General features: G+C 37.2%; 2 protein-coding genes across 2 annotated transcripts in view; one reads left to right on the top strand and one right to left on the bottom strand.

Annotated features, from left to right (window-relative positions):
- Positions 1-7: 7 nt before the first annotated feature.
- On the top strand, positions 8-4,509 carry LOC136257928 (probable serine/threonine-protein kinase DDB_G0271682). Its single transcript, XM_066051256.1, has 2 exons — positions 8-944; positions 3,094-4,509. The coding sequence occupies exons 1-2, from the start codon at positions 942-944 to the stop codon at positions 4,231-4,233; spliced, it is 1,143 nt and encodes a 380-aa protein (XP_065907328.1). The 5' UTR covers positions 8-941; the 3' UTR covers positions 4,234-4,509.
- Positions 4,510-6,651: 2,142 nt separating this feature from the next.
- LOC136259063 (aminopeptidase N-like) overlaps positions 6,652-27,988 on the bottom strand; it is a gene marked incomplete in the record, with an annotated part of 28,519 nt that continues 7,182 nt past the window's right edge. Inside the window, 13 exon segments of the mRNA XM_066052471.1 lie at positions 6,652-6,931; positions 9,763-9,844; positions 10,978-11,115; positions 11,249-11,416; positions 11,953-12,060; positions 14,118-14,194; positions 14,343-14,490; positions 17,209-17,264; positions 17,558-17,688; positions 17,804-17,883; positions 19,229-19,343; positions 19,387-19,456; positions 19,916-19,981. Of these exon segments, the coding sequence (XP_065908543.1) occupies positions 6,794-6,931; positions 9,763-9,844; positions 10,978-11,115; positions 11,249-11,416; positions 11,953-12,060; positions 14,118-14,194; positions 14,343-14,490; positions 17,209-17,264; positions 17,558-17,688; positions 17,804-17,883; positions 19,229-19,343; positions 19,387-19,456; positions 19,916-19,981 (1,377 nt within the window).

Below are 27,988 nucleotides of genomic sequence, written 5' to 3'. Positions count from 1 at the left end.
CCCTATACCTATCAAATGTACTACTGTATACTTTTTCCAATATTCCATATGCTGTGAAGTAATGCCAGGATGCTACGAACTTTGGTACTTTGAGAAAAAAAGTACCTGCCCTACGTGCAGGATCATTTCACATTCCATATCAACTACAATAACATGAATCAATGCATTGGGAATGAAACATTAAAAATCATGTCCTAAAGTAGCATGCATGTACCTTATTCCACCATCATGCAAGCCTAATAGTTAAAGTGATGTGAACATGCAGGTTAACTAAACAGCAGAATTGCACGTAAGCTAAACCAATAATTATCAAGACATGTGCAAATTATGTGGTGCTGTCCTTTCATGCAGGCACTGTAATAACATGATCAACATAGAATATTTAAAGCAGTACTATTAATTTTGTTGTAGTTATACTGCAAGCAAAGGTTTGTACTTAATATGCAGGTACACACTTCCTGGCTATAATTTAGGCAAGTAATTAACATCACAAAGAATTGGAGTTACACAGAGAAGGAACTTACTCTAATAGGACACATGGGACAAACACACAGACAAACATTCACCCAATTGGCCTGCCCATGCCTACCCTATACCTATCAAATGTGCTACGGTATACTTTTCCGACAGTTCATATACTGTGATGCAATACCAGGATTATAAACTTACTATGAGAAAAGAAGGTTGAGTTAGAAAAGTATGCACCAAAAAGGTATATATAACGAAAAAAAAAGTTTTGTCACAGGCGGGAATCAAACCCACACCCTATACACAGCAGTAACCACAACAACTTCTGAGAGGTGCTTTACTAGCTGAGCTGTTAATTGTGTGGTTAGTAATGGAATGCAACTGAAGTTTTCTCTACATCATGGCCTTCAACGTGCTGTAGCAGACAAAGGGATGCACAAAGAAGCTTGCAATAAACTTTGCAATGTAGCCAGATGGTGAGCATTTCATTTTGTGTGTGAATTGTGTCAATATATGCACAGACTGCCAAGTAATTGTCGTTAGTAGCTGACATATGAAAAAGTGTGTCATGAAAGGAAAAGTTATCATGGGCAGGAATAGAACCCCGGACCTTTGGGTTAACAGCTCTACGTACTAACACTTTGGCTGTTTGTTTGTGGTTTTGACAGGAATGTAACTCAAGTTTTCCTCTACATCATTGCCTTCGAGAACAAATGGAAACACATAGCGATATGTAACAACAAACTTGGTGTTGCCAAATGATGAGCGCTTAAGTTAAAGTCCTAGCTGTGTGGATACATGCTTTGGTTGTCAAGTTTGCAGTGTTACGAGGAAAGAATGCAGACAGACAGACAGCTTTATATATAGATACATTTGGTAAAGTACAGCCATTAATGCTGTAACCTTTTTTTGCTCTTTAACTTTCAGCAAAGTGTACCCCTTCCACACTCTGCATCCACCCTGGAGTTAATCCCTGGGCTCCCAGGATCCTTGGTCCCAAGTCCACTGTTTATACCAACCCACAGCCTAAATGGTGTTTTATGTTAGTTGCCCTATTTAATTTACTGATAATAACTACCATTTCGTTGCTAGGTGTGATGATAGTACACTTTACAACTCAGAGGGGTTCATAGCTATGAATGTTTCGTAGAAAAGTTTACACTAGTTACTAAATTACATAGCACTAAATGGTAGCAATACACTTTAACATACAATATGTAGCTTGTATTTCTTAGTTTTGGAAATTTCTGAGGATTGCTATATATATATGGCCTACAATAATAATGAAGTTTGTACTTCAGTTGATGATTCCCTTCATTTAATGCTGCAGTGATTAGCTCTGCTTTGCTTAATTGTGCTTAGCTGTAGCTTGCAATTAGTTTTAATTTTTAGCTATGATTAATTGTGTGTCTTTTTCTATTAGGGCATGCTTCTAATATTTTTGAAAGTGCTTTTCTTAAAATTTATTGTAGTGTGACATAGGCGGCGGAAAGGGGGGGCTAGGGGGCTAAAGCCCCCCCTCAGAATGATATCACACCGAAATTATCTTTCTTGGAGTGGGGCTGAAAACCGTGATAAAGATCGAGATACTCTAATAGAGCAGTCATTCTAATTAAGTAGTCAGTGTGTAGCGAGCTATGTGAGGATTTTTATGTAGTTTATCAGCTAGAGAGTAGCTGGTGAGGTGGAAAGCTCTTGTCAGTTGGTTGTGACCTTTGTTTTTTTTTTTTGTTTTTTTTTGGTCTCACCTTACCAAACTATAGAAATAAGTCTGGGTCAGCTCAGCGGAGCCCCCCCTCATATCAACTACTTCCTCCGCCGCTGAGTGTGTAGGTACTATTTCAACTCTATAGCAACAAATTTTGTTGCCAGTTATATTAGAGTGATTGTTTGATAACTCAAGTTTACTGTTTGCAACTAACTTCAGCAATACAGAGTGTACATGTAATAACAGTACTTTAATTGCAACTGTAATATATCCAATAGTGCCATTAAAAATTAGTAATTTAAGAATGATTCTGCTGATAAAATGTATTGAAACAAGGTAATGTAGCTATAACTACGTATGTTGTTACTATAAGGTAAAAAAAAATTTTGGAATTAAAATTTATGATCTTAAAAATGAATAGGGCTCAAGTGATAGAATATAGTGGAACAAGATTAGCTATCATTTACACATGTGATTGCTCATAGATGAGACTGCTTTATTTGAGTATTTCAATCTTGCTAAATGCTGCTGATATCATGTGTGTTACCATGCCTTGTTTTCTGCAGCAGAACTTCAAATTCAGCTCATTGCAGTTAGATTACTATAAGGGTTATGGTCACTATGCTCTGTTCGCTTAAAGCATGGTCACTATATGCTTTGATCATGTTTTCTTGTTTTACACTCTTCCATAAATAAAATTGATGTGTTTTCCATATTGTATGATATTTGACGGCTTTTATAATAGCAACATTTTGGCAGCATTGTTTATTATAGAGGGAAACCCCCTAACCAGTGATAAAGATCATGCAATAAAAGGGAAAACTTTAATTTATAAATGTATAAAAATAAGCATAGAACTAAAAATGATGTATAAACTAAAATGAAAAAAAATTGCTTCTTGTATATTTTTTGTGTAGGAAACTTTATTGCAGCAGCAAGATCAACGTGTGCAGGAATTAGAGAGACAATTACAAAGTTTGAGGGAAGAAAAAAATCTCATTGTTACACAAAAACAACAGCTATTAGAAGATAACCAGAATCTCCAGCAACGAATACATGGACAAGAAGCAGAACTACAGAATTTTAGACAAGAAAAGCTAGAAAATCAAAGATTGCTACAGCAGCAGATTCAACGTCTGCAACAACAGCAGAGACAAGAGATTCAACATCTGCAACAACAGCAGAGACAAGAGATTCAACGTCTGCAACAACAGCAGAGACAAGAGATTCAACGTCTACAACAACAGCAGCATTCTAATACAATGCAACAACAACAACAACAGACATGGCTTGTAAACAGAAATGAAATAAACCTAAAGGAGAAAGAGCTAGGGAGAGGAGCATATGGTTGGGTGAAAGAAGCAACTTTCCGTGGCTGTAAAGTGGCTGTGAAATGTCTTCATAATGAGTTGATCTCTGACTACAATTTACATGTGTTTGATAGAGAGATGACAATGGCAGCACGATGTCGTCATCCTAACCTTTTGCAGTTCATAGGAGCCACAAATGAGGGAGTTCCCCTTATTGTTACAGAAATGATGCACACCAGTCTCAGAAAAGTATTGGAGCGTGGTCAACTCTCCAGTGACCAGATTATTCCTATTGCTGCTGGAATAGCATTTGGACTAAACTACCTTCATAAGACCACCCCATCCCCCATACTCCATCGAGATGTTAGCAGTGCTAATGTTCTTCTCAACCCATTACCAGATAATCAGTGGCTTCCGAAGTTGTCTGACTTTGGCTCTTTTAATTTTATGAGGGAAAGTCAAACAGTGAATGCAGGAAATCCAGTGTATGCTGCCCCAGAAGCTCTTGATCCAAGCAAAGGTCCCCATACACCAGCTATGGACACTTTTAGCCTTGGAGTGTTGCTGTATGAGATGTGTTCTCGGAGACTACCATCAGGTGTGTTTAGTGTTTCAATGTTGCAACGAGTTAACTGGAGAGTACCAGAGAGTAATGTGATACCCCTCATTGCTGCTTGTGCTGATCAAATGATCCAGAGACGTCCTAATATGGATAGAGTGATTGCACAACTGAACGGTAACATGTAAGAAGTTATAGCGATGTGGCTATTTTATTTAAGTCAGTAACTTGCAGCATTTATTTTTTTGAAATTATCATTACATTGATGCTATTATATAATTTTTAGGCTAAGTTTTTGAATTGTTTTTGCTAAAAAGGGTTTATTTTTGAGTAGCTGTCAATTAGGCATTTTGAATTTTTAAATTCATTATTATTTAGAAAGCATATATTAAATTAGCATAGTTTGCTATACTATTTTTGATTACATTGCATACATTTACATTTGTACACGTTTATTCTATTAATATTATAATAAATGTAAAGTTTTTGAGAGTATATCTAAAATCTGTAGTATATATTACAGGGTGTACTAGATGCATACAAATTAATGGTTTGGTTTATTCTTTGTACTTTCATTTATTTATTAAGGCTTCAGTTTGCACATGTCATATCTGAGTATCTCGTGCATAGCTTTAATTTATTCACTAGTTCACTAGTAAAGTAAGCTATCCATTCTTGGACATCATGCATACTCAGCTGACACTCATTCTCGTAAACTGCAGAGTGGAATGATGGAATCATGTGAAAATTGGTGTGGAAATAATTTGCATATAGCCCAACTAATCTCCAAGTTTGTGCCTTAATTCCTATTTAGTTGTTGTACTAGACCGGATCAAATTAAAGTTGCTGCTCGAAATCCCGTATTCTTGAACAAATTTCATGTATTCATGGGCAACACCCATGGCCACCAGTAATCACACTGATGACTTACTACCACACCATCACTTATAGCTAAGAGCCATAGTTCATTTCGTTCTATCTCATCTGAAGGTGGCTGTGATAGGGTATGTCAGCACTGCTAAAAGAATGATATTTTCAAAGTATAATTGGCTCAAGCATGTTTTAATTGGTCAGCAGTGCTTCTACATAATTATGGTAAGGACATCAGCTCTTTGAGACAACACACCATCACACACAACAATCTGCAATGCGTGTGCAAAACATCTTAAATATATATATTTCACTTAATCTGGTAGCTTGGTATCTTTCATGGCTCTAACCATGTTTGAACCATTATTTCCCAGAATAACATGTGCAGTACACCATCTTATTTACCTGTTCACTGACAGTTCGAAAAGCTTTGTTTTGTTTTGTATAATATTATATAATTATAGCAGTAATGGTATACATTTCATGTGCATTTAGGTTAGCTTCTTAATAATTATTGCGCACAATTTTGAATTTCTGTACTGTACATGTATATTTCACTTCATGCAAACAGAACGAATGTTCTAATATATATTCATGCACCAGCTGCAGTATTTTTCTCTACTTCATCACCACAGTTCCCATCTGAGTAACTTATAATGATTTGTGACAAACATTATCCTCATACTGGGAAATTGCATTAATATATCGTATGTCCATAGCTAAATCGGGAATGATGTTGCAGGACAAACAGCTCAGTGAGGGGTTTGACAATGAAATGCGATTGTGGCAATAGATAATGATTATTTGTCAGATTGGCAAATGAATTTGACCCATGTGCACTGTCATTGCCATTCAAATTTGTTGCAATACACAGTTGCCAACAGGTCTGTGGCCCTGTACTTGTGCATAATATAATACATCACTCAGACAATAAAAAGAATTATTTTTAAATAGGGATATTATATAATTATATATAAAATTGTATGTAATATGCCATCAGAAGAATTTTAAGTTCTGGGTTTTACCTGGTAGTCCAGCATTGGCCGGACCACTTTTTAGTTTGTAAAAGATCGAATTAATCGAGCAGTCATCAGAATACACTCTAAAAGAACAGTCATCGCAATATGTTATAAATAGAGCAGTCAATATAGAATCTAATTACACTGCTTGAATCTCTGTTATTGTCTTCAAATCAGTTACTCCAAAGTTCATCTGAATGTCACTGCCTCAGGCTAAATAATCACACATTTCATTCATTATAATTATAGCAATTACAATCGCAATGGCTTCTTTATATATATAATAAGAGCTTTCACTGGATTTTTATATCATGAAAATAAAATTAGCTACTAGGCTAGGAGATTAATTGGTACTGTAGCACAAAATTAGCAGGATGTTAACTAAATAAAGAGGCTTTGCATGTAAAATAGCCTAAAATTTCCCTTGGGGAAGAATGCCCTCAGACCCCCTAGCTTGGCATGCTGTGTGTGCTTAGCAGATGCAGTTGACTATCACATAAAAGTGGACAATCTCTGATTTAAAGATCATAATTAAAGTAGTGTGCATGACTATGACCTCCATTGCAGTCCATGAATGGCCGAGCCATTCAAAATCTCTGATCTCTGGCCCCAGTAAATTTCCAATAGAATGATTGACTCTCCCATTCTTATGATATATACGTGCAAGCAAGAATAGGGGATGTGGTACCCCTAAATACCTTCCCCATTTCTACTGCCTACGTATGTGACAGACCATAATATAGTACACATATAGCACAGTAATGACATATTCATGTCAAAGTCTAAAAGGTTATACATTTATGCATCAATGTGCAGAATAGAGTATACATACTATTTCATAATAACAAGACTATTACAACTACACATTTAGCCAGTTAGTGACATCTTGTAAGTTGTGCTCCAGCCAGTAAATGTTACCCTTGATAGCTTCCTCTGCTTGTAGGTAAGATCTTGTGCCAGAACCAGCATCAGAATGTTGATTGAAGAACTCTTCAAACTGTTAGTGTAAAAATTAAAATGTTAAAAACTTTAAGTAATAATGTGATCCTTTCAGTGCAAGTGATCACACATTTAATCACACAAAGGTTTCCTACTCCAAGTACTGATTGGCTTTGTTATTGCTTCAACAATTCCACAAATCTTTACTACCACCTGTCTCGTACATATACCTCTTTGATAATGTCCATGCTAACCTAGAATACTAATACCCTTCCATAAAATTATCATAGTCTTACTCCATTCAACATCAAAACAAGAAAACACTTACACAGTAAAAAATAAGCAGTGAATACAGTGGCAAATAGTGGATGTCACTGGCCATTTTAGTGACCGTCACTAAGAATTTCCAGTGACGTTCACTATTTGCCACAGTATTCATTACTTACTTTTTTACGGGCAGCTGGATACGTTTTTTTTTTTTAAATCACGAATACCTACATTTTGGTTTTCCTGCATGCCTGCCTCGCCGCCTGCTCGACCCACAGTCACAAGGACAGAGGACAAAATGAAGCAGCGCACAGCCACAATAACAAACTCACCAGTGGGTATATGTTTTTGGGGTTCTGACAAGTGTGTGCCCTCTGTGCCTTATCTTTGTGGTATATTTAGATGCTGCATTATACGCTCGGTAGACACCTATTACTTCACAATAGGAGACCACGCCTATTAATAATGATCGAGCACCAAGATCACATCACTTAACAATCTATTTACTTGATCACGATGACACAGCCCACTATTATTGGTCTATCTGTATTCTTAAGCTAGCGCAGTGATATAGTCACCCACTCTCTAGTTGGTAAATAGCTGACTTGAGATACTCTAATACAGCATCACCCTAATACCATATGGTGGGAAATTTTGGCAGGACTAAACTTCGGTGAATAACAAGCTGCATTTGGCGAAATAAATTTTGGCATATTCAAGCTCAATGTTTAGCTATAAAGATGCTAATCTGAGGCGCTATGAGTAATCGGCATTGGCAAATTTGTAGCAAACCGCCAAATTCGCAAGTTTTCCCCCGCTAAAGTTTCCCTCTATACAGTATTACAGTCACACGTATATAATTGTATGCTATAACAAAAACAACCAAACATACTAAAATTATTGCTTTAAAAATGAAATAGAGATCCAAGCAATAAAATGTAGTGAAACAAGAGATGAATGATGGTATCACAGCATATAGCTTGGTGGGAAATTCCTACTTTAGTATTGACATTCCAATGTATAGATTTTCCACCGAGCTGTGTGGTAATTAGAGCTCGGCGGTATTGAAATTTGAATACTCGGTATTAGTAACAGGAAAATATCGCGGTATATCGGTATATAGTTAGCTTGTTATAGTAACTGTTGCATCATTTCTTGGACCTAGTATGAAGTGGTATCATCCCAAAAACCAAAAAAATATAGTTCAGTACAAGTAGGCATGTGTTGTAATGTGACAACCTCAAGTTTTTGTTCAGGGTGTGTCTGCTAAACCATCAACAAATTGGATAATTAAACACCAAAGGCTGGGTTAAAAGCAATCCTATACCGGTATTCATCGATATACCGGTATTTTGATATATCGGTTATCAAAGGATGTCACGGTATGATAATCGGTTATGATAATTTATCACGATAAACGGTATTACCGATATATCGCAGAGCACTAGTGGTAATACCATCATCCCTTATTTCATCGCCTGGATCCCTAATTCATTATAAAATTATACTGTTTTTTAATATACTAGTAACATTTACGACCGATATAATACAACACACTAGCCTAGGATAACCGGTCTTATCGCCTATTTCAAAGTATCAGTTTTAAGAGTTTAATATGTGTTGTAGTATGGCGGTGCATGGCTAAAGCCATGTGTATCAAATTTTCACATAATTCTCTACCCCTCAGAGCATCCACAGTTTATGTAGCCAACAGCTAAGTTTTGATATTGTTTAACTTTATATTGACTGTGTCAGACAAGCTCCAAAAGGGGTAGTGGGAGGGGAAGGCAAGAGGTTGTTCACAAAATGAAAAAGAAATTGGAGGATGAATTATTCAGGCATGCTAAAATGAATAGGAAATTTACAGCACAGTTCTTTATTCAACATTATAGAGCTGTACAGCCACATACAGCCTTTTCAGAGCTCCATTAGTGCTCCAGACTGTTCGTAGGGATTGCCACAGTGCTTGGGAAAAGCAACCAGTATCAAAAGCAGATCACAAGTATAGCTGACAATAAGACCGGTTTTCCCAGACTCAGTGAAGAATATGATACAGTACCGTTTAACGGGTTAATTTCGAATGGGAAACAAAGAGCAGCTGCTAAAATAAATTTTGAAAGTATAATTTTCGAATGCTCTATTGTCATATTTAGCACCGCTAAAATTATTTTTGTAAGTGCGTGTTAATTAAGTGAATACGATGACCACGCATAATTGTACAATCAAAATTGAGACATTCATTAGGTTTTATTGTGTTGGGACTGCTCCACTATAGAAAAGGTGGTTTTGCCAATGGGAAATGGTATTATTCACTGTTGATTTGTGTGGGCGTGGCCGTTGCAGTGTCAATAGAAGCAAAGGTGTTGGCCTGTTAGGTACGGAAAGAGATATCAGACATGTATTCAATGATTCGCTCTGTATTTCTTCTACCCGGGATGACAAGATGCATAGTTCTGTTTAATAGTGGACAGAATTCGGCCGACCTGGCACAAGACAGCTTTACATTCAAAGAGTTAGCTGTGTTCTTCGAACAATTTGAAAATTAAACTCCTTCGAAAATAACCCATTATACGGTGTCACATAATTACATTAAATATTCTGATTTTTTAGACTACTGATTACCTCCTCTAGTTCCAGCTGAGTAGAGAAAGAACTGGAAATTGTTCGAATTAGTCTACCAAAACTGAATGATCCTGAACCATATCTGAAGCAGAACAAAAGAAACATTGTGAATCATGTGTAACACACACACACACACACACACACACACACACACACACACACACACACACACACACACACACACACACACACACACACACACACACACACACACACACACACACACACACACACACACACACACACACACACACACAGAGTGCAATGCACATGTTATACACACTCTAAAAATGATTAAGAATAATTTTAGTCTGGCCTTCAATAAAATGTGTACATGTCTTTCAGACAATTTTTCCAGAATGTTATAGAGCAACCACCACTACTTATAGCTGACAACTACACAAAGGCTCGGTGCTGCTACTGACACTCTAATTTTACAGACCATAGAATGCTCATTCATACAATACATGTATTTGCATGAACATTACTACCCTCTTTAAGGTTAAATGTTATCGTGCTCAATATAATGTGTTTATTGCATTCAATACACAAAGAGTGTCAATTAATAAGAAGTGCCTAACAACTGCAGCATCTGCAGTACTTCTTTGACCATTTCAGCAAAAAAAATCACCTAGTTCAAACAACCAAACATTTTGAGAAAACTGAATTTTCAAAAAAAATCCTATGTTACAAAGTAAAAAAGTACAAGTTTTAATCAAGCCATTACTCAGAGAGAAGCAATACTCAAATTGATAAACTATGCCTAAAGTAAACAGTGAGGTTTTAAGTATGTAGTAATACTTCTCTCAACTGTATGTATGTATATAGCAATAGTAAAACGTACTTAAAACCTGGTAAACATGAGTAGCTTTTGCTTGTGGTATTCATCTAATTTTACATTTTAGTATAGAATGAGCTGTATATCAATGGTTGTCACTACTTGACTACTATAAGTCATTTAATAATGATGCGGATGAGAATTAGTGCTATTAATGTATATCAGATTTGTTATCAGTATTCTGTTGCTTAATATCAGTTATCAGAATAATCGGCCAATTTGCTAATCGGTGCAACACCACTGTCTAGCACTATAAAAGCTGAAACTTTGGTTATCCATTCCTTGGACACTAGATCTAATTATGAGAAAATGAAAAATAATTCAGAAGTTGTGTGAATTAGGCGGGTTTGAGACTGTCTCATATAGTACAAACGTACCTCTCCTTTAGTATGCCCCAGTTGTTACGTACAAAGTTCCAGGTGATACTCCTACCAAAGATGTTACCAGATACACTCCTTATCACATATAGTGTGTCCTGGGACCTAACAGCATCACTGAATGAGTAGTGAAGATACCTGCAGTGTGCAACCAGTGTTAGTAGTTACTGTACCATAAATAAAATAATTACGAAAGATACAGCAATCTTAGATACTACACTGTAAATATTTCCATAACAGTGTGTGTAAGGAATATCCCTTGAATGCTCACCTGCTAAGTAGCCATGGTATTCTAGAGTTAGCCAGTGCTCTGAGACACAAATCCTTCTCAGCAGTATCATCAGTTCTCTGGTAGACACTCCACAAGTAGTCCCATTCTTTCTCACCACCAAATGCTATCCCAGCTGAGTACACCACACTCTTTAGGTCTGGGTGTATGCTGTATAATTGTATTATAAAGAAGACATAGTACTGTATCAGTGAGAGCGTATGCATACAATGGATCTTACATGTGTAGGCAGTAGTGTGGTTTGTGCTCATGCATGTGTGTAGTGTGCAATTGCATATATGTGTTGTATGTAGGTATGTGTGTGTGTGCATGTGTGTGTGTTTTTGCTTTGCTTTTGTGTATGTGTGTGTGTCCTCCATCAAAACAAACAGAGTTGTGGCAGAATGTTCCATCGTTAAAGTGATCTTACCTGGCACAAGCAATCCTGCTCAAGCTAAGTTTGTGCCAGGTCCAGTTCTTTGGAACCAGGACCCTGCTACTGTCAACAAACAGGCCGATAAGGTGATAAGGTGTGTGCATGTGCACATGTGTGTGCATGCGCATGTGTGTGTGTACATGCATGTGTGTGTGTGTGTGTACATGCATGTGTGTGTGTGTGTGTGCATGCATGCGTGCATGCGTGTGTGTACATATACCATGAACATACATCACATATTTCTGACAAAAAACACACACACAAAAAACACCTTTTAGAACTTCCATTCATCCAACTGTTAAACATACTCACTGCAGTGTTGATAGTATCTGTGTCACCAAACCTCCAACCAGCTGATAAGATGGAGGACCTCAGGAACCTGTTGATTACATCATCATCATACACTAGTACTGAAGTGGTACTACTAGCCACCCAGACAAAAAGGGATTTGTTCAGTATACTCTACACATTCTCATTTTTGTCAACTCAGCTTTACATATAGGGCAAAATAGTGGGCTGTTAAATTCTGTCTTTAAGTACCATACGTTGTACTCTATTATGGTGAGCCATGAAGGGTTGAACTTTCCTGAGAAAAAACAGCCTGCTTCATTTTTCCTTCATAATGGTATTAGTTAGTCATCATCAAAACCAAAGTGCCTAAACCTTAAACCCGCATTGTCCAGAAAACTGGATTTGATAATAAACAAACTTAAAACACAATATTTTATGCCAATTCAAGAAGACATATCTCGTGAAGCATTAATCCAGTTTCTTCAGATTTTATTAATTGGCAAGGAGATATCTAACTATTATGAAGTTTAAACAAACGTACAATAAGGAATTCACCCGCAATGAAGCGTTGAATCATGTCATTCTCTTTCACCTTCGCAATTGTCACTGTGCTCGTCAGCCATTAAATAAATCATGGAATATCTACATTCCAACTGAATCACAAACACGTGACGAGCAATATGAGGTCAAGAGAAAGTCAATAGGTCAAAATATGGCCAATTTACGGCCTTTTATCCATCGTTACATGAAGAGGAAAAACAATGGGACAATTCTGCTGTAATTATAAGGCACAGTATGATGTTCTGGGTGACAAAGAATGAGACCATTTAAACCAACATTTAACTTCTTAAGGTGAGTAAACGGGTGTTTGTAATTTTTAGACAGCTTTAATTAACAGTTTTTGTACTATGGGAGTTAGTTTTAAAGGGTATGCATAAAATCCAGTTTACTGGATGATACATATTCAATGCTTACATTTAAAAAAAAAAAATTGCTGTGTATTTAAAGGTTAAGAGGAATTCTAAAATACATTTTTAAAATAAAATACTGACTGACAGTTTTTGTGCTAGCATTGTAACAGAAATCCCCCGTAATTTCTGTAGTAAGTGGTTTGATTGCTGAGATCCTTTTCATACTGTTTGTTGTTTGTACCAGTGAGCAATGGACAATGTATAACTGAAAACCAAGCAAAACAACCACCCACACTACATTTAGCATTCAACCTGTAGTAAAACGTAAATTCGATTTTACAATATGGTGGCTAACATCATCTTTCCTTGATGCAAAGGTGGTGGAACAGGGGGAGGGACCCAGCTAAGCCCCCCTCCCAAAAATGTTTTTACTTGAAGCTTTATAGCAGTTGCAGCCGCATAAACGCACAGCAACTAGACTAATAAGTGTTGCCAATACATAGGAATGAGAGGCTACTATCATACTGGACAGCTAACTGACTTACATACGCAGATACACAACATACAGGTTTAGTAAATCACCATGATGCATCCAGTGGGAGCCCACAATCAATTTCTATACTTTCATGCGTGCTCACGTAAGGAGTTGGTTTAATAATACTATCTGTCAGAAGATGTGACCAGCCAGTTGGGGTGTTGTTTCCAAAGATACAGTAATTGATTGTTGTGATGATGTATGGGACTAGAGCAATGTATTTCATGAATAAACGGGATGGGAACAGCAACTGTATAAGGGGTATTCTAATTGGAGAGCAGCAACTGGTACTTTGGTCAATAGATCACTAGCTACGTACTTAAAGTACAGGAGGAAGGCTGCCAACATTTTATTTAAAGGATGATCACCAAGGTACTTGTACTGTGATTGATTCTATGGCTAAATTATGTGAGCTACTGGTATTTGTGCAGGTACAGATTCACCAGTTATAAATTTTGATACAAAATAGTTAATCAAAGAATTACATACAAGAAATCCAAGAAGGGCTCAGAAGGGCTTGTAGATACAAAGTAATGAAACAAGGGAAATCACCTATACCTCAGTCATGGACTATTGAAAACTATATGACTACTGACGACTGATGTAGTTAAATCCAGTGGCTATACTGATACACACATATACTGTAGTAGTACTACTGCTCCACTCATATTGATACACATATCACAAGGTGATACTTACGTGTCTAGATGACTACTGCCAGTAGTGTTCCATGTCACACTCCCAATGATCGGTGTGAGTAACCCACGAACATGTTGCTATGATAAAATTATACTATATAGTGACATATCTACACTACAGTACATAAGTACATACGTATGTATGCACCCCAACATACTGCACACACATGCATGCGTGCACGCATGCGCACACACACATGCACACACACACACACAACACACATACCTCATAAATACCATATACAGGAGTTAGACTAAGCAGGTCAGACATTTTGTAGATCCAGTGAAGAGCTGATATCCATGGTAGATAGTCTTGTTCATTGGTAAGGTAAATTGTCAAGTTCAGTGGGACCTCTATACTCAGTTTACCCGCACTGAAAGAGTAGAAACATAGGAGTATCTGACTCAATATGACAAAACCTGACTTCCATTCACAATATATAATACAATACAGTAGTACTGTATATTATGGATCATGGAGGTTTGCAACTTCTCAAAAAAACTTGTTGACTTCAAACCAGCCTTACGATATGTTTGTGGTGCCTTGGTAGTATTGGTTAGTTATAACCAAGCCCAAAAGTGTCTTCAGTATGACCCGAAACGCTTCCAATAAGGTGCTACAAAATTCTAAAATAAATTTTCATTCAGTGGAAATTTTCTGCTGACTGACTAACTGCCTGATGCCACATGACTAGACAATAGCTAAGGCTACATACAGTCTTGATTGTTTTAGTTAGACATCACATCAGCCCGACAGATGCCTTTTGGCATACCACAGTATGTACAGTATTGAATACTCACAAGCAAAACAGGTACCACATCCTTTAATTAGCAAGTTTTTTTTAATTGCTTGCACTCTCATGAGGCAAAGTTACATTGGAGCGGTACCTTTGTGTCCCATTTATCTTCCTTGACAGTGCACTAGGCTATGAATTCAGAATTTTGTAGCTAGCACGTTAAGGCTTCTTTATGCGGAAATCAGCTGTACTTTCTGTAGTGAATAGATTGGTTGCAGAGGTGCTTCTTGTAATGCCTTCATTTGTAACGCTGTGAAACAGGCTGAACACATACTGTAGCTGAAAACAAAGCATAATGGATACTTCACTAATTTTATAGTTGGTGTGCATTCAGACAAAACTATTAAGTATGGTATTTTTTTTTGATGAGGCATACGCTGGTTCACCAGTCATAATTATGTTACGAATATGTAAACAAACAAGTAGAAGAAAAAATTAAGAATTTTAGTTTGATTAGGGATCATAGAAAAAACAATAGGGAAACAAGGGAGGTCACCTTCACCTGCAGATATATGTACAGTGCACTAGTGGACATTTAACCCCTACTTCAGTCTCTATCCATGAGGGATTATATGTCCACTAGTATATCTGCAGGTGTATGTGACCTCCCTACAGTACCTTGTAAGGCTATGATCATTTAAAATTTCTAAGTTTTCCTTCTACATGTTGTTAGTAGATTTAAAGAAATTATTGCACAGTATCCAGTGGTGTAGCCAGTCTTTTTGCCATGTCTGGGCACTGGGTGGGAAAGCCATTCAACCATGCAACACACATGCACATGCACATCTTCATACGGACATCAATAAAGCATTTTTAAATCCGTATGCATCACTACATATACTTTACCTACAACACTTTCTACTCTAAGTGAACGCTAGCTAGTTATTACCCTTCTTATTCCATACATCCATCTCTGTATGTGTCTTAATTCCAGACTAGGAAGAAACCTGAATTACAGCAAAAGGCGCTTTTAGTGTTGTATCACATGATTACTATGCCCTGCCAGTACCACTAGAGTTGTCAGCCTAGAAACAAACAAAAAAAGAAAACAATTGCTGACTGACCAAGTACTCCATACCATTCGAACTATCACTAAATAGTATCTACGTGGCTAGACGGGTGCTAATGCCTCAAATATCTCCAAGCTACCTCGCCTCTATTCTCTGATCTCAGTTTTGACTACACCGATAGTTACGTAAGTTAATCCAAATGTTAACTGTCTATACCGGAAGAGTTCATACCAATCCTTGTCTTTCACTCCTTGTCACAATGCTACGTGTTTTTTTTTGCAATCACATGATCTTACTTCTATTTATTTCCTCCTATTATTTGTACACAATCGAGTTACTCATAGGGAAAATCCCTTGGATAACCTCATCTCTGTACATCAACTAGTTGGATGGCGGAAATAACATGGTTAGTATTGTGTAAGTAGTACCATCTATTCTTGTGTAATAATGGAGTGGCTAGCTACGTAACTTTAATCCAGTCCACGTCTTTAATTGCTGGGTGGCTGATGGTGGGGCAAAGTAGTCTGATGCCAGGACAATGCCCTGGTTTGCCAGGGTTACGCCACTGCTAGTATCTAAATACTTTTTAATTGAAGAATAAAACTACAAGCTCTCAACGGTTTCACCAGCTCACTAAACACTGTACCAATAGTCATTGAGTTGTGCCATACTACCACTTAGGATTTTCATGGGATCTGAACCAAACCTGTCAGTTTTGAAAAAATAATAAGTGAAGTAATCCAATTGTGGCAAAAATGTGAACTTGATTCGTTGTAGAAGCCAGATTATACTCAAATCAGGTCACATAGACTAGTACACATGTGCTCTGTGGAGCTTCAGAAAATAGTATCAGCTTCACTATCTCCCTAGTCACTCTAACTAAATATCCAGAGTACCTTCAACAAAATACTATAACATGTTTTATTAGGATAAAAACATGCATAATCAAGGATTTGTTAAATCACAAAATTAATTACAGTAGGACTAGGACCTCCATTATCCAAACACCTGTGTGCCAGTTTCATCATAAAAGTGTTTGTTCAGATAAGTGAATTTGTTCGGATAAATGAAGCCCAATAATTTATATACGTTCTATTCAACTACTCTAATAGAACATACGCTTATTCTAATAGAACGTTCACCTAATGGCAAAATACTCTAATAGAGCAGTCACTTATACTGTTCGGATAATCAAGATTCTGATAATCAAGGTCCTACTGTATTTGTAACACATGTACACATACAGAGTACAACAAGGTTGCTAATACTATAAATTCAACACTACCTTGCAATACTGAAGGCATCGTCAATCAATCCAGCTCGATCAGCAGCTGACATAGCCTGGAATTACAAAGTTGATAGGACAAACATACTTACACAGTTAACAAGAGTTATTATGTATATGTGACCTAGTCTGGGAAAAGTGGTCTGATTGTCTATTTAAAAGCATCAAGAAATGCCTATTTTAAGACCCAAGCTTCAAGCAAATAATATAGTTCACTGGCCTACAAACGTGACAGCTAAATATTATGGCATACATACACTCCATACAGTAAGCACATAATTACATAAACACTAACACAAACACAACAATTTCACACACACTCCACTCGATCATCACACATAATATTTACCACGTGGTTATTTTGTAACAAGGAGATAAACTGGACCCAACTAGGGAGGTCGTAGTTTACCCTGTACAAACCAGTTTGACCAGCATTGGCCTTCATCCAGGTAACTGATGAGTCTAACTGGATCGTCTTGTCTGAAAAACAGAAACCCAGTCACAACTGAAATATGTACAGTATGTACATTGTAAATGTATGCGTGTATACACTCAAATTGTTAACCGATTCCCCCATACTGTACAGTAGTTGTACCTTTTTGCACTGTTATCAACTTCTTCATTGGTGTAGCTGATGATGAAGTGATGTATGTGAATGGAATCTTCCACTGGTAACTGGAAGTGATGATCAGTAACAACTTTTAGCCATTAAGATACATAAAAGCGACCCGCTGAGCAAAAACCTGTCGTTTTCGCACATTCCTCGAATTACAATTTATTGCTTCTTATCTCTAATGTGACCAACCAGCCGTTTTCACAAAATTCTATTTCAGTTTAATGATATTGAAATAACTGGAATATGAGTGCTACATAACAATTTTATACATGTTTTAATCACTTTGTTATGTACTGAAACAAAGCTCAAATCATTAAGACCTATACACCATCACATTCTCCTGTTCATGGGGAGTATGGAAATCTTTGTTTCAAGTTCGCACAGCATAATAATACTATGGTATGAGAGTTATGGGTGCTTATTTACAATGCAGTAGAAATGAAGTTTACCATTGTTGAATGGGCTTCTTCTTTGCACACACAGAGAGACATACAGGAAAAATACTATATCTTGATCAATGTACCAGTTCATGGCGAACAGACTGAGCCAAACCCCATCTTCCTTGCTTGCATCAGTCTTGAGTTATGACCAATTAAACAAGCGCCTGTAATTTATTTGCTGTAATGTTGGTGTACAAATTGAGTTTATTACTGTTACAAATGTCTAGCGTTATAACTCCAACACTATTCATCACAAAAGGCTGAAACTTTGGCTGTCCACTCCTTTTTACTATAGATAACAGAAAAATGGAATTCAAGGAATGTGAAAAAAATGTGTCCAGTCACATATACAGTAACAAAAGAGTGGACAGTCAAAGTTTCAGCCTTTTGCGACGAATAGTCTTGGAGTTAAAGTGCTAGACAGTTGAAACAGGAATAAATTACATTTGTATAGCAACAATATGGCAAACAAATTACAGGCGCTCACTTAATCGGTCATAACTCACAACCGACACAGGCTATGAAGGTTTGCTCAGTCTGTTCACCGTGAACTGGCAAATCAATCAAGGTATAGTGTTTTCCTTGCACAATTTCATGCGGACAAAGAACAACAATGAAGTGACAACAGTAAACAATATTTCTATTGCATAGTAAATAAGTGACCATAACTCACATGCCGTATGCTGTGCAAACATGAAAACAAAGAGTTTAATACTCCCCATGAACAGGCGAAACTGATGGTGTGTAGGTTTTATTGACTTGAGCTTTGTTTTAGTACACACTGAAGCGTGCGTAAATTTTTTATGTACGTAGCACACATTATTTTACCCAATACATTTTATAGCAAAATAGAATTTTGCAAAAACGGCCAGTCTTCACCCAGCGGGTCATAAATGTTAGGCATACATACATATGTAGTATGTACACATACATGATAGTGACAAGAAACAAGTTGACTGCTCACTTGTAAACAGAGGGTGGGATATAGTCAGTGTCCTTGTGTGGTACAGAAAAGAATCTCTCTTGTGATACAGTCAACAAGTTGGAGGATGATCGATTGACAGTCAGTAATGGATAACCTGTTTGACTGGTATGATCAGGTGATGGTAAGTAATAGGTAACCTGTTTGTTTGGTCCATGTGTCCATGATTTCACCAACACTATGATCACACAAGTTCCCTGAGCAGTAAACCTGTATTACCACGATAACAACATACATACATACATACATACATACATACATACATACATACATACATACATACATACATACATACATACATACATACATACATACATACATACATACATACATACATACATACTGTACATAAAGAGAGTATTTTCAACTGGGTATACTACTTAACAACTAGCATATTACGTATGTAATTAAGGAGTATCTCACAAACATAAGCTGAATCTCATGATAAATTCATTCCATGTGTACTCAATGCAGGCAGTGCACTTGTCCTAATGGAACATTTACACCAGCAATATGATGGTCTAACTGAACAGTCACTTTTACATTTCAATAATTGAAGGATAAAGCCAAGGCTTCACCATCATTCAAAATACATGTGACTATTTGTTCATGTTAATCAAGTAAATGTACATATTCACATGTGGAGTAAAGGAGGATAAAGACACTTACATCATCCATGGAATCCCACAATTCTGATGTTTCAGCATTATGATATCTGTGTCGCCTCAAGTATTCCTAGGAGTATAACAGCAATTAGAAAATGACATGTATAAAATACTTTGATCTTTGGCAGATAATAAGGTCTTTAAAATCCACTAAAAGTCCTGTTAGCAGTTTCTTAAAATGGTTAAAAACTTGCTAACATAAGAGACCTCAGCCACTGCAAATCTCACTTTCGATCATTGATTTGCTATGCTCTCCCAAACTAATAGTTTGCAGTGGGTGAAGTCACCCAAGCCAACACGGGATTGACAACTCCGTTACATTTATAAACCTGGCTTTCAATTATGGGAGGTACCGTTTAACATTGTAGCTATGGTGTACGTTTGTCAGGATGAACAGAGAAGTCCGGTAACATCATGGAAAATTCTGTTTAGCACCCATCTGCTTTCCAAAGTGTTTTCGTCTTCACTTTAACTGTAGATGCACTTCACCAGAAACCTAGATGGGCAAGCTTCTTTGTAGAATGGTTAATTTGCATTGTTAGTGATCCGTACATGAAACCAAGCCTTGCGGTTATACAACAACTTGTGACAACTCGTGGTCATCGTAATCGCTCAAGCCAGCTGTTACACTAATTCACCTGTTCTTCACACTGTTGTAACACCATGGCATGTGTAATGGCAGCAACTGGTCACTTTCCATGTCAAGACGATTATCTTTACTATCATCCGTCTTTAGGAAACAGCAATGAAGTACTACGTAGCTTCGATTCTTTCAGCTCTTAGATGAAAATATGTTCTGACTTCCGCACTCATGTTAAAGATTGTGTGACAATTTTAAAACAACATCTAATTCAATTCCACAATGACTCCACCTATATGCCTATAAAAAAGCTCCCATTTTTCTAAGTCAGTTAGAGGCCACACCCTCGGATCTTTGTGTTTTAAAAACTCAGCTTTGCCTCAGTTTTTATAATCCACGAAGATCCTCGTGCTATGTCTCTAACCCACATGTACCAATCACTGATTTGATATTTACCAATTTTTTTCCAATATTGCCATTTTTAATAGTTACTATTATGAAAACAATATCATCAGGAACAGTATTATCAGCAGCACATAAGTAACTTATAACACTTAGGCCACATAACCTTAATTATTAGTTTCTCATCATCCTGAACTCAAAATAGCAGTGCGGGAGGGCAGATTTTTATTTTATTTTTTACTGACTAGTTAGCTGAATTAGCTAGCTAAAATGACTCAGAATGCATTTTTAAACCAGGCGCGCGCCCACAGCTGGCCGAAGGGCACGCGCCCACAGCTGGCCGAAGGGCGCGCGCCTGGTTTACTGAAATTGTTTTCGTAAAAGTGTGTGTGTGTACCTATCTACCTATCTACCTATCTATGTTTGTCCGTACACACCCACGTGAGCAAAATCGTTTAATAACAGTAAAAGCAGCTTTTACGTAAGAAGTAAAAGTGAAATGAGGTCTGTATTAAACTTCTACACAGGTGAACTTTGCTCTGAGGTGGTTTCTTTTCGGCGGACTGAAATACGGGTGTGGTGACTTTCCTCAGACTACCTTCCCCTTGAGGTTTTCAGGCATTTAGCAACTGAAAAACAATGGTGTAGGCCTCGTACACTACCAGGAATAGCCTATCGCTTCGAGTTGAAAGGGGGCGTATCCCTTACGTACGCGAACGAAAATGAAGAGCAGCTTTAAGGCTTTGTCGAGAGAGTTTATGGGAAAAAACACGTTAGTCACACTATAAAACAGTTTAGAAGATAGTTCTGTGCGTAATATGTTGGTAAAAGCAGTTTGTTTAACAAATGCTTCCTTAGCAGTGCATAGCAACGTAATTGAACGAATTATGAATATTTCATGAATTACAAAATACGAGAATTAGCTAATAATATTATTGCACAACCCAAAACTACCCTACTGTAAAGTAGTAATACATAGTTGGTTAATTCATAGTAGCATATACTGTCTATAGTTAATTCCAGATGAGTTAGCTAGCTGCATGGCGCCTGGATTTTAGAAGTAGCACAACATCAACTTGTTCTTAGACTGCTCTAGCAAGGTACCAACTTAAGAAGGTGCTGGATAGCTGCACTCAGCCACCAGTGGTATAAAACATCCTTGATGAGGTAAGAAAAAATGGCTATGTTGGGCGGGGATGAGAAACTAATAATTAAGTTTTATGTGGCCTTATGGACTCCTGGTAAAATTGACTAGCTAATTAATTTGCTAATAATTTGCGATAACCATACAAAATTTAGCATTATATTACGTAATTCAAAATGAATGTTATAGGCACATAAAACTTACATACTAGACTGGTAATGTATGGTACATACTGGACTGGTAATGTTTGGTACATACTGGACTGGTAATGTATGGTACATACTGGACTGGTAATGTATGGTACATACTGGACTGGTAATGTATGGTACATACTGCTCAAATGTAACATCATCTTGTGAGAGTGTGAGTGATTAACAAATACACTAATTAAAGGATGTGGGACCCATTTCTTCATCCCAAACAAAATGGGATGAAAGCTTGCAAGCAAAATAAGTGCCACATCCTTTACTTACCAAGTTCTTTAATCACTCACACTCTCGCAAGATGATGTTGCATCAGTATAATTATGACCGGATCTGCGAAAACAGGACATAATCGCATTTTTGTTGAATTTTGTTTATTAAATATTTATAATCTACTTAGCCAGGTGTACCCACTGGCAAAGTTTCAGTTTCATTTACCAATAACTTTGGGAGTTACAGCCCTACAAAGTAGCAACAATAGAAAAATCAATTTGTACAGCAAGTATAGGGAAAATAAATTACAGGCGCGTACAAAAACCGTTGTAACTTACCAATGGATTGAGGTACGGGGTTAATATTTTCACCATCATGTTCACCATGAACAGGGGAATCAATTACTGGGTAAGTTTTTCCTTTACTTGTCCTTCTTCACTGCATACAAAGGCAAAATTCGTGAAGAAAAATCAATCGCGTACGATTGCTTTGACATGACGTAAACAAACGCTCATAACGTACATATCCTTGGGTCTACTGCAACGAAACAACGATTTTCCAACTCCTCTTGAGCAGGCAAATAAGATGATATCCAGGTTTTTATTGTTAGTTCTTTCCTTCACTAAGAAAGAGGGGTTAAAAATTTACAGAATTTTTTCAATGATACGCAAGTATTTCACCCAATGTATTGAATACTTTATTTTGTAAATTTAGGCTTGTGCGATTATGTCCCTTTTTCGCAGACCCGGTCACAATTAGAAATTGTAAAGGTATGTAACTAAGTAAGAGTGGATGTCCATATCAAACAGTACAGTAGTAATGTTAAGTAGGGTTCCCCCCTAAAGTGACGAGCACCTAAAATGCTGCCATTTAAAAGTAATCATAGAAACATGACACAATGAAAATCATTTTTACAGAATAGTGTTAGTGTATCTAACTTCATATCTAGTATTAAAAACATGAAAGCACTCAAAGACTGCCAGATATAAGAATTTCTAAAACCTGCCTGCTTCCTTGCCTATCTGACCACAGTGTCAAGGTAAGAAACCAAACAAATCAGCACACGGTCACCATTTTATGCCATAACAACAAACTCACTGGAGGCACATGCCTTTCTGGTTCCAACCAGTATCTGCCTTCTGTGCTTTGCCATTCCTTTTGTCTTCAATTACATAGTCATCTCCTTCTTCATGCAAGGAAACCATACTAATCCATTAATTTCCACATCGACACTTTTCTTGGAGGAACGTATTTATGTAGATGCCTCAAACTATTTGAATTGCTGTAGGTGGAGTAGATACGCATAGCCAATCTGATCTGACGACACCTCTAAACCATCAGAACAAATGCTTCACACTTAATGATCAGTGCACGCAGTGACCATGCACTTTAATGATCTAGCTGTAGTTTTGCTATAGAAAACAAGACATGGCAAATTACACCCCTTATTATCTTATCATACAGTACGATAGTACTGTATAGTAGGGACCACAAAGGAGTAGGTATGGCCCACGAAATAATATCATCCAAAAACCAACCTCAACCTTCCCAGACGACAATGAAGCAGTATTGATTAGGTAAAACTAAGCCCAAACAAGCTTTCAGATCAACCCGAAACGCTTTCAACAAATTGCTACGGAATTTTAAAAAAATTTTATTCAACGGAATTTTCTACTGACTGATTGAGTAACTGACTGACTGATGCCTTCAGACAAGCATAACTCGATAACAGCTAAGGCTACGGGCAGAGTTGGGGAAGTTACTTCATGAAAGTAATATACTACATATTACTTTTATATCAGTATAATATATTACAGTTACATATTACTTAGAATAAAGAGTAACTTAATAATATTACATATTAACTTACTAACTTAATAATATTAGCTACAAATATTAAGTTACTATTTTATATTCATGCTAAGTTACTTTTTTATTAAGACAGCTAAGTTAAAGTTAACATATAAACCACATGCAGTCACGTGATGCATATCAGTGACGCGTACATGCAACACCTGAGCACCATTATAGATGAAAGGCTAATGGATTAAGGTGATTAATTGATAGTAGAATGGATAATTGGCAGTAAAATCCATTTATAATGTGTTACTTGCTCATCGTTACTCGTAGAATCACTCGTTACATCCCGGCAAAGTTACTCGTTATTATTCGCTTCTAACTCCTCGTTAAGTAATAATATTACTTTTACCATTACTAGTAACGACTTATAGTTCCCTAAAGTAACTTAAAGTTATATTACTGCATTTCTAAAAGTAACACGTTATATTACTCAGAGTCGTGAAATGTAATATGTGACCGGATTTGCGAAAAGGGGTCTTCCACACACATCCAATTTTATGAACTTGGAAGATCATAACTCAGTGTTTAATGAATATATTAACCTGAAAATTTCTCCATCCACTAAGCTATGTTAGTGCTCTTTACTGACCAAATTTCAAGTCCATAGCATTTTCTAATCTGACGTTATGAGTCATCAAAATTGGTAAATTGGATGTGTGTGGAAGACCCCTTTTCGCAAATATGGTCACATATATATTACGTAACACGTTATATTATGCAACGTGTTACCCCATCTCTGGCTACGGGCTTGATTTTGTCACTGTTCAACGTCGCTTCGGCCCGACAGGTGCCTTTTGGCATACTGCAGTATGTACAATGCATTCTTCATGGACTTACCAGTGTCCTCTTTTGTGTCCCATTCATCTTTGCTGACAGCAAAAGGTGTCGATTTGGCGATAGCACGTGATGGCTTCCCTTCATAACAGAAATCGTCCGTATTTTCATAGTGGCAATTTTGATTGCAGAGGTGCTTTTCAAATAGTTCTTAATTCATACTGCTGTGTAACGGGTTGAACATAGCCAACAGCGAAGCGTAATGGATACTTCACTTTTCAGACGATAATTAATATAATTGGGGGGCGCGGTACAATTCTTTCTTTTGGTATGCGTGGATTGCAGAGGTGCTTTACAAACAGTTCTTTATTCAAAATGCTGTGCAATGGGTCAGGGCCGGAGCCCATGGTCTGGCCAATCACTTTTCAGCTACTTGATTTTAGTGAAAAGATCGAAATACTCTAATAGAGCAGTCATCAAAATATACTCTAATAGAACAGTCATCGTGATACTCTAATAAAGCATTCAGTACTTATAGTCTAAGTCATGACATCTGTGTTAACTGTCTTAAAATTACCCAGTGAGTCATCTGCATGGCATACTGCATTGAGCTAATTGATCATGCATGTCATGCATTAACATGTAGTTACAATCTAAACTAAATTTTCACGTTGAGAAATTTTTGTATACATCATGAAAATAAAATTAGCTACTAGCTATAATAGTCAGATATGAAACTCAATTAATTGGTAACGTAGCACAAAATTACCATTGATGTTAACAAAAAGAAGAGACTTTGCATGTAAAATAGCCTCCAGATGCCATTTCAGAGTATCTATTTTCCCTGGGGGAGAATGCCCCCTGACCCTCTAGCTTAGCTTCCTGTGTGTACTTATAGCACATGCAGTTAAGTAACACACCAAAGCAGACAATCTCTGATTTACAGATCATATTAGATCAATAAAACTTGAGTAGTGTGCATGACTATGACCTTCATTGCAGTCCACGGATGGCCGGACCACTCAAAATCTCTGGGCTCCGGCCCTGCAATGGGTTGAACATAGCTGACAACGAAGCATAATGTATAGTTCACTTTTCAGACGATAAGGGGCTGGGCATTTCAGATGCGGTATGCGTGGGTTCACCAGTCATAATAAAATTATTTACAAAAAAAGTTAACAAACAAGTACATGAAAAAATTTGGAATTTTCAACTAGAGTAGGGACCATAGCACATCGATAAAAAGTACTGAATCAAGTTGGAGTAGTCCATGGTATTAAAACAATAAGTGTTATGTGTTGATGAAGTATAATCTCAGTGAGTGTGAATCTGAACTTTTATTATTGATTTTGTAACCTATTGATTTTTCCTTGTAATCATAATTATAAGTACGAATTATTTCTTCTTTGTAAAATTAGAACTTCTGTATGTATGAACTTTTGAGTGCATGATTGACAGTTTAATCAAAATAATTTCAACAGGTTATGGGCCCAGAATAATGACCTAACAGTCAGTTTATACACTCTTTGTTGAGTTAGTTGATAGAAGTCAACATGGCAGAGTCTAGAACAGTTTCGGTGGTGCCACTGAATAGTTCGAACTACTCCACGTGGAAGGTGCAATGTAAGATGGCGCTGATCAAGGATGGACTCTGGGGTATTGTTAGTGGTACGGAGAGAGAACCTACAGAAGGAGATGAAGCACGGGTGAAGTTAGCAGCAAAACGTGATAAAGCTCTGGCGACCATAGTGTTGGCAATGGAACCACGTTACTCTATTTAATTGGTAACGACCCAACTGACCCCGTTGCTGTTTGGAGAGTGCTGTCGGAACAGTTTCAACGTAAAACATGGGCTAATAAGTTGGAACTGAAACGAAAGTTGTTTTCGCTGAGGCTAGCAGAAGGCGGGTCCGTGCAAGACCACATCAAGATAATTACTGAAATATGTGGTGAATTGTCGACAATTGGGGAGCGTGTGAGTGATGAAGATCGAGTTGTTTATCTTTTGGCTAGTCTCCCAGAGGGTTATGGTGTCCAGGTAACTGCCTTGGAAGCGAGTGCTGATGTACCCTCATTAGCTGTTGTGAGAGAACGTTTACTACATGAAGAGACTAAGATGAAAGGTAAAGAAATTCAGACTAGTCAAGAAGGAGTATTGACCACTAGCTTCAAGAGAAAGTTAAGGTGTCATTTTTGTAATAAAACTGGCCACTTTAAGAAGGACTGTGATGAATATGCGAAGTATAGGGAATCCAGATCAGTCCAAGTTAAAGGGAGAGTGACATGCATTACAAAAAAAAATTTTTTTGTATGTATGTATAGTTAAAGATATGATATGTACAACTGTATGATTTGTTTTAAAAATATATATAATATGATGAGTGAAAAATGGTGCTCTAAAATGGGATTATTTGCACTGTATCGGCTTCTTCCGGGTTGTGGTAAACATGCATTCTTACGTCATAAGTTGAACGCAGCTGTGTTAGTAGTATTTATATTGACAAAAGTGCCAACGTGCGAGCATAGTTGAAGCGAATAGTTAAAATGCTTAAGCGGTGCGTTGCTATGAATTGTTCTAAGACTCACCAGGATGGTGTAAGCTTACATGGTTTTCCGACAGACTCTTTGCTGCGATTAGAGTGGACCCGGCAAGTCCAAAGAACTCATAGTAACTGGCTAGTCAACACTCAGTTATTTGCAGCGATCATTTCACGAGTGACTGCTTCGAAGATGACACCACTATAGCAGCATTGAAAAAAGAGTGCGTCTTAAGCCAAATGCTGAGTCAACTGTGTTTACTCGTACCCAGTCCAGCTCCAACTCGAGCTCCACACAATCGCCATTTGTCACAGTACTTGTCACCGACATGGAAAAGCAATGTTCAAGCCGTAAGAAACCTGG

This window comes from Dysidea avara, chromosome 6, assembly GCF_963678975.1.
Source record: "Dysidea avara chromosome 6, odDysAvar1.4, whole genome shotgun sequence".
NCBI classification, from domain to species: Eukaryota; Metazoa; Porifera; class Demospongiae; order Dictyoceratida; family Dysideidae; genus Dysidea; species Dysidea avara.
The sequence above is the reverse complement of the archived record's forward strand: the minus strand, read 5'-3'. Positions and strand labels throughout refer to the sequence as shown.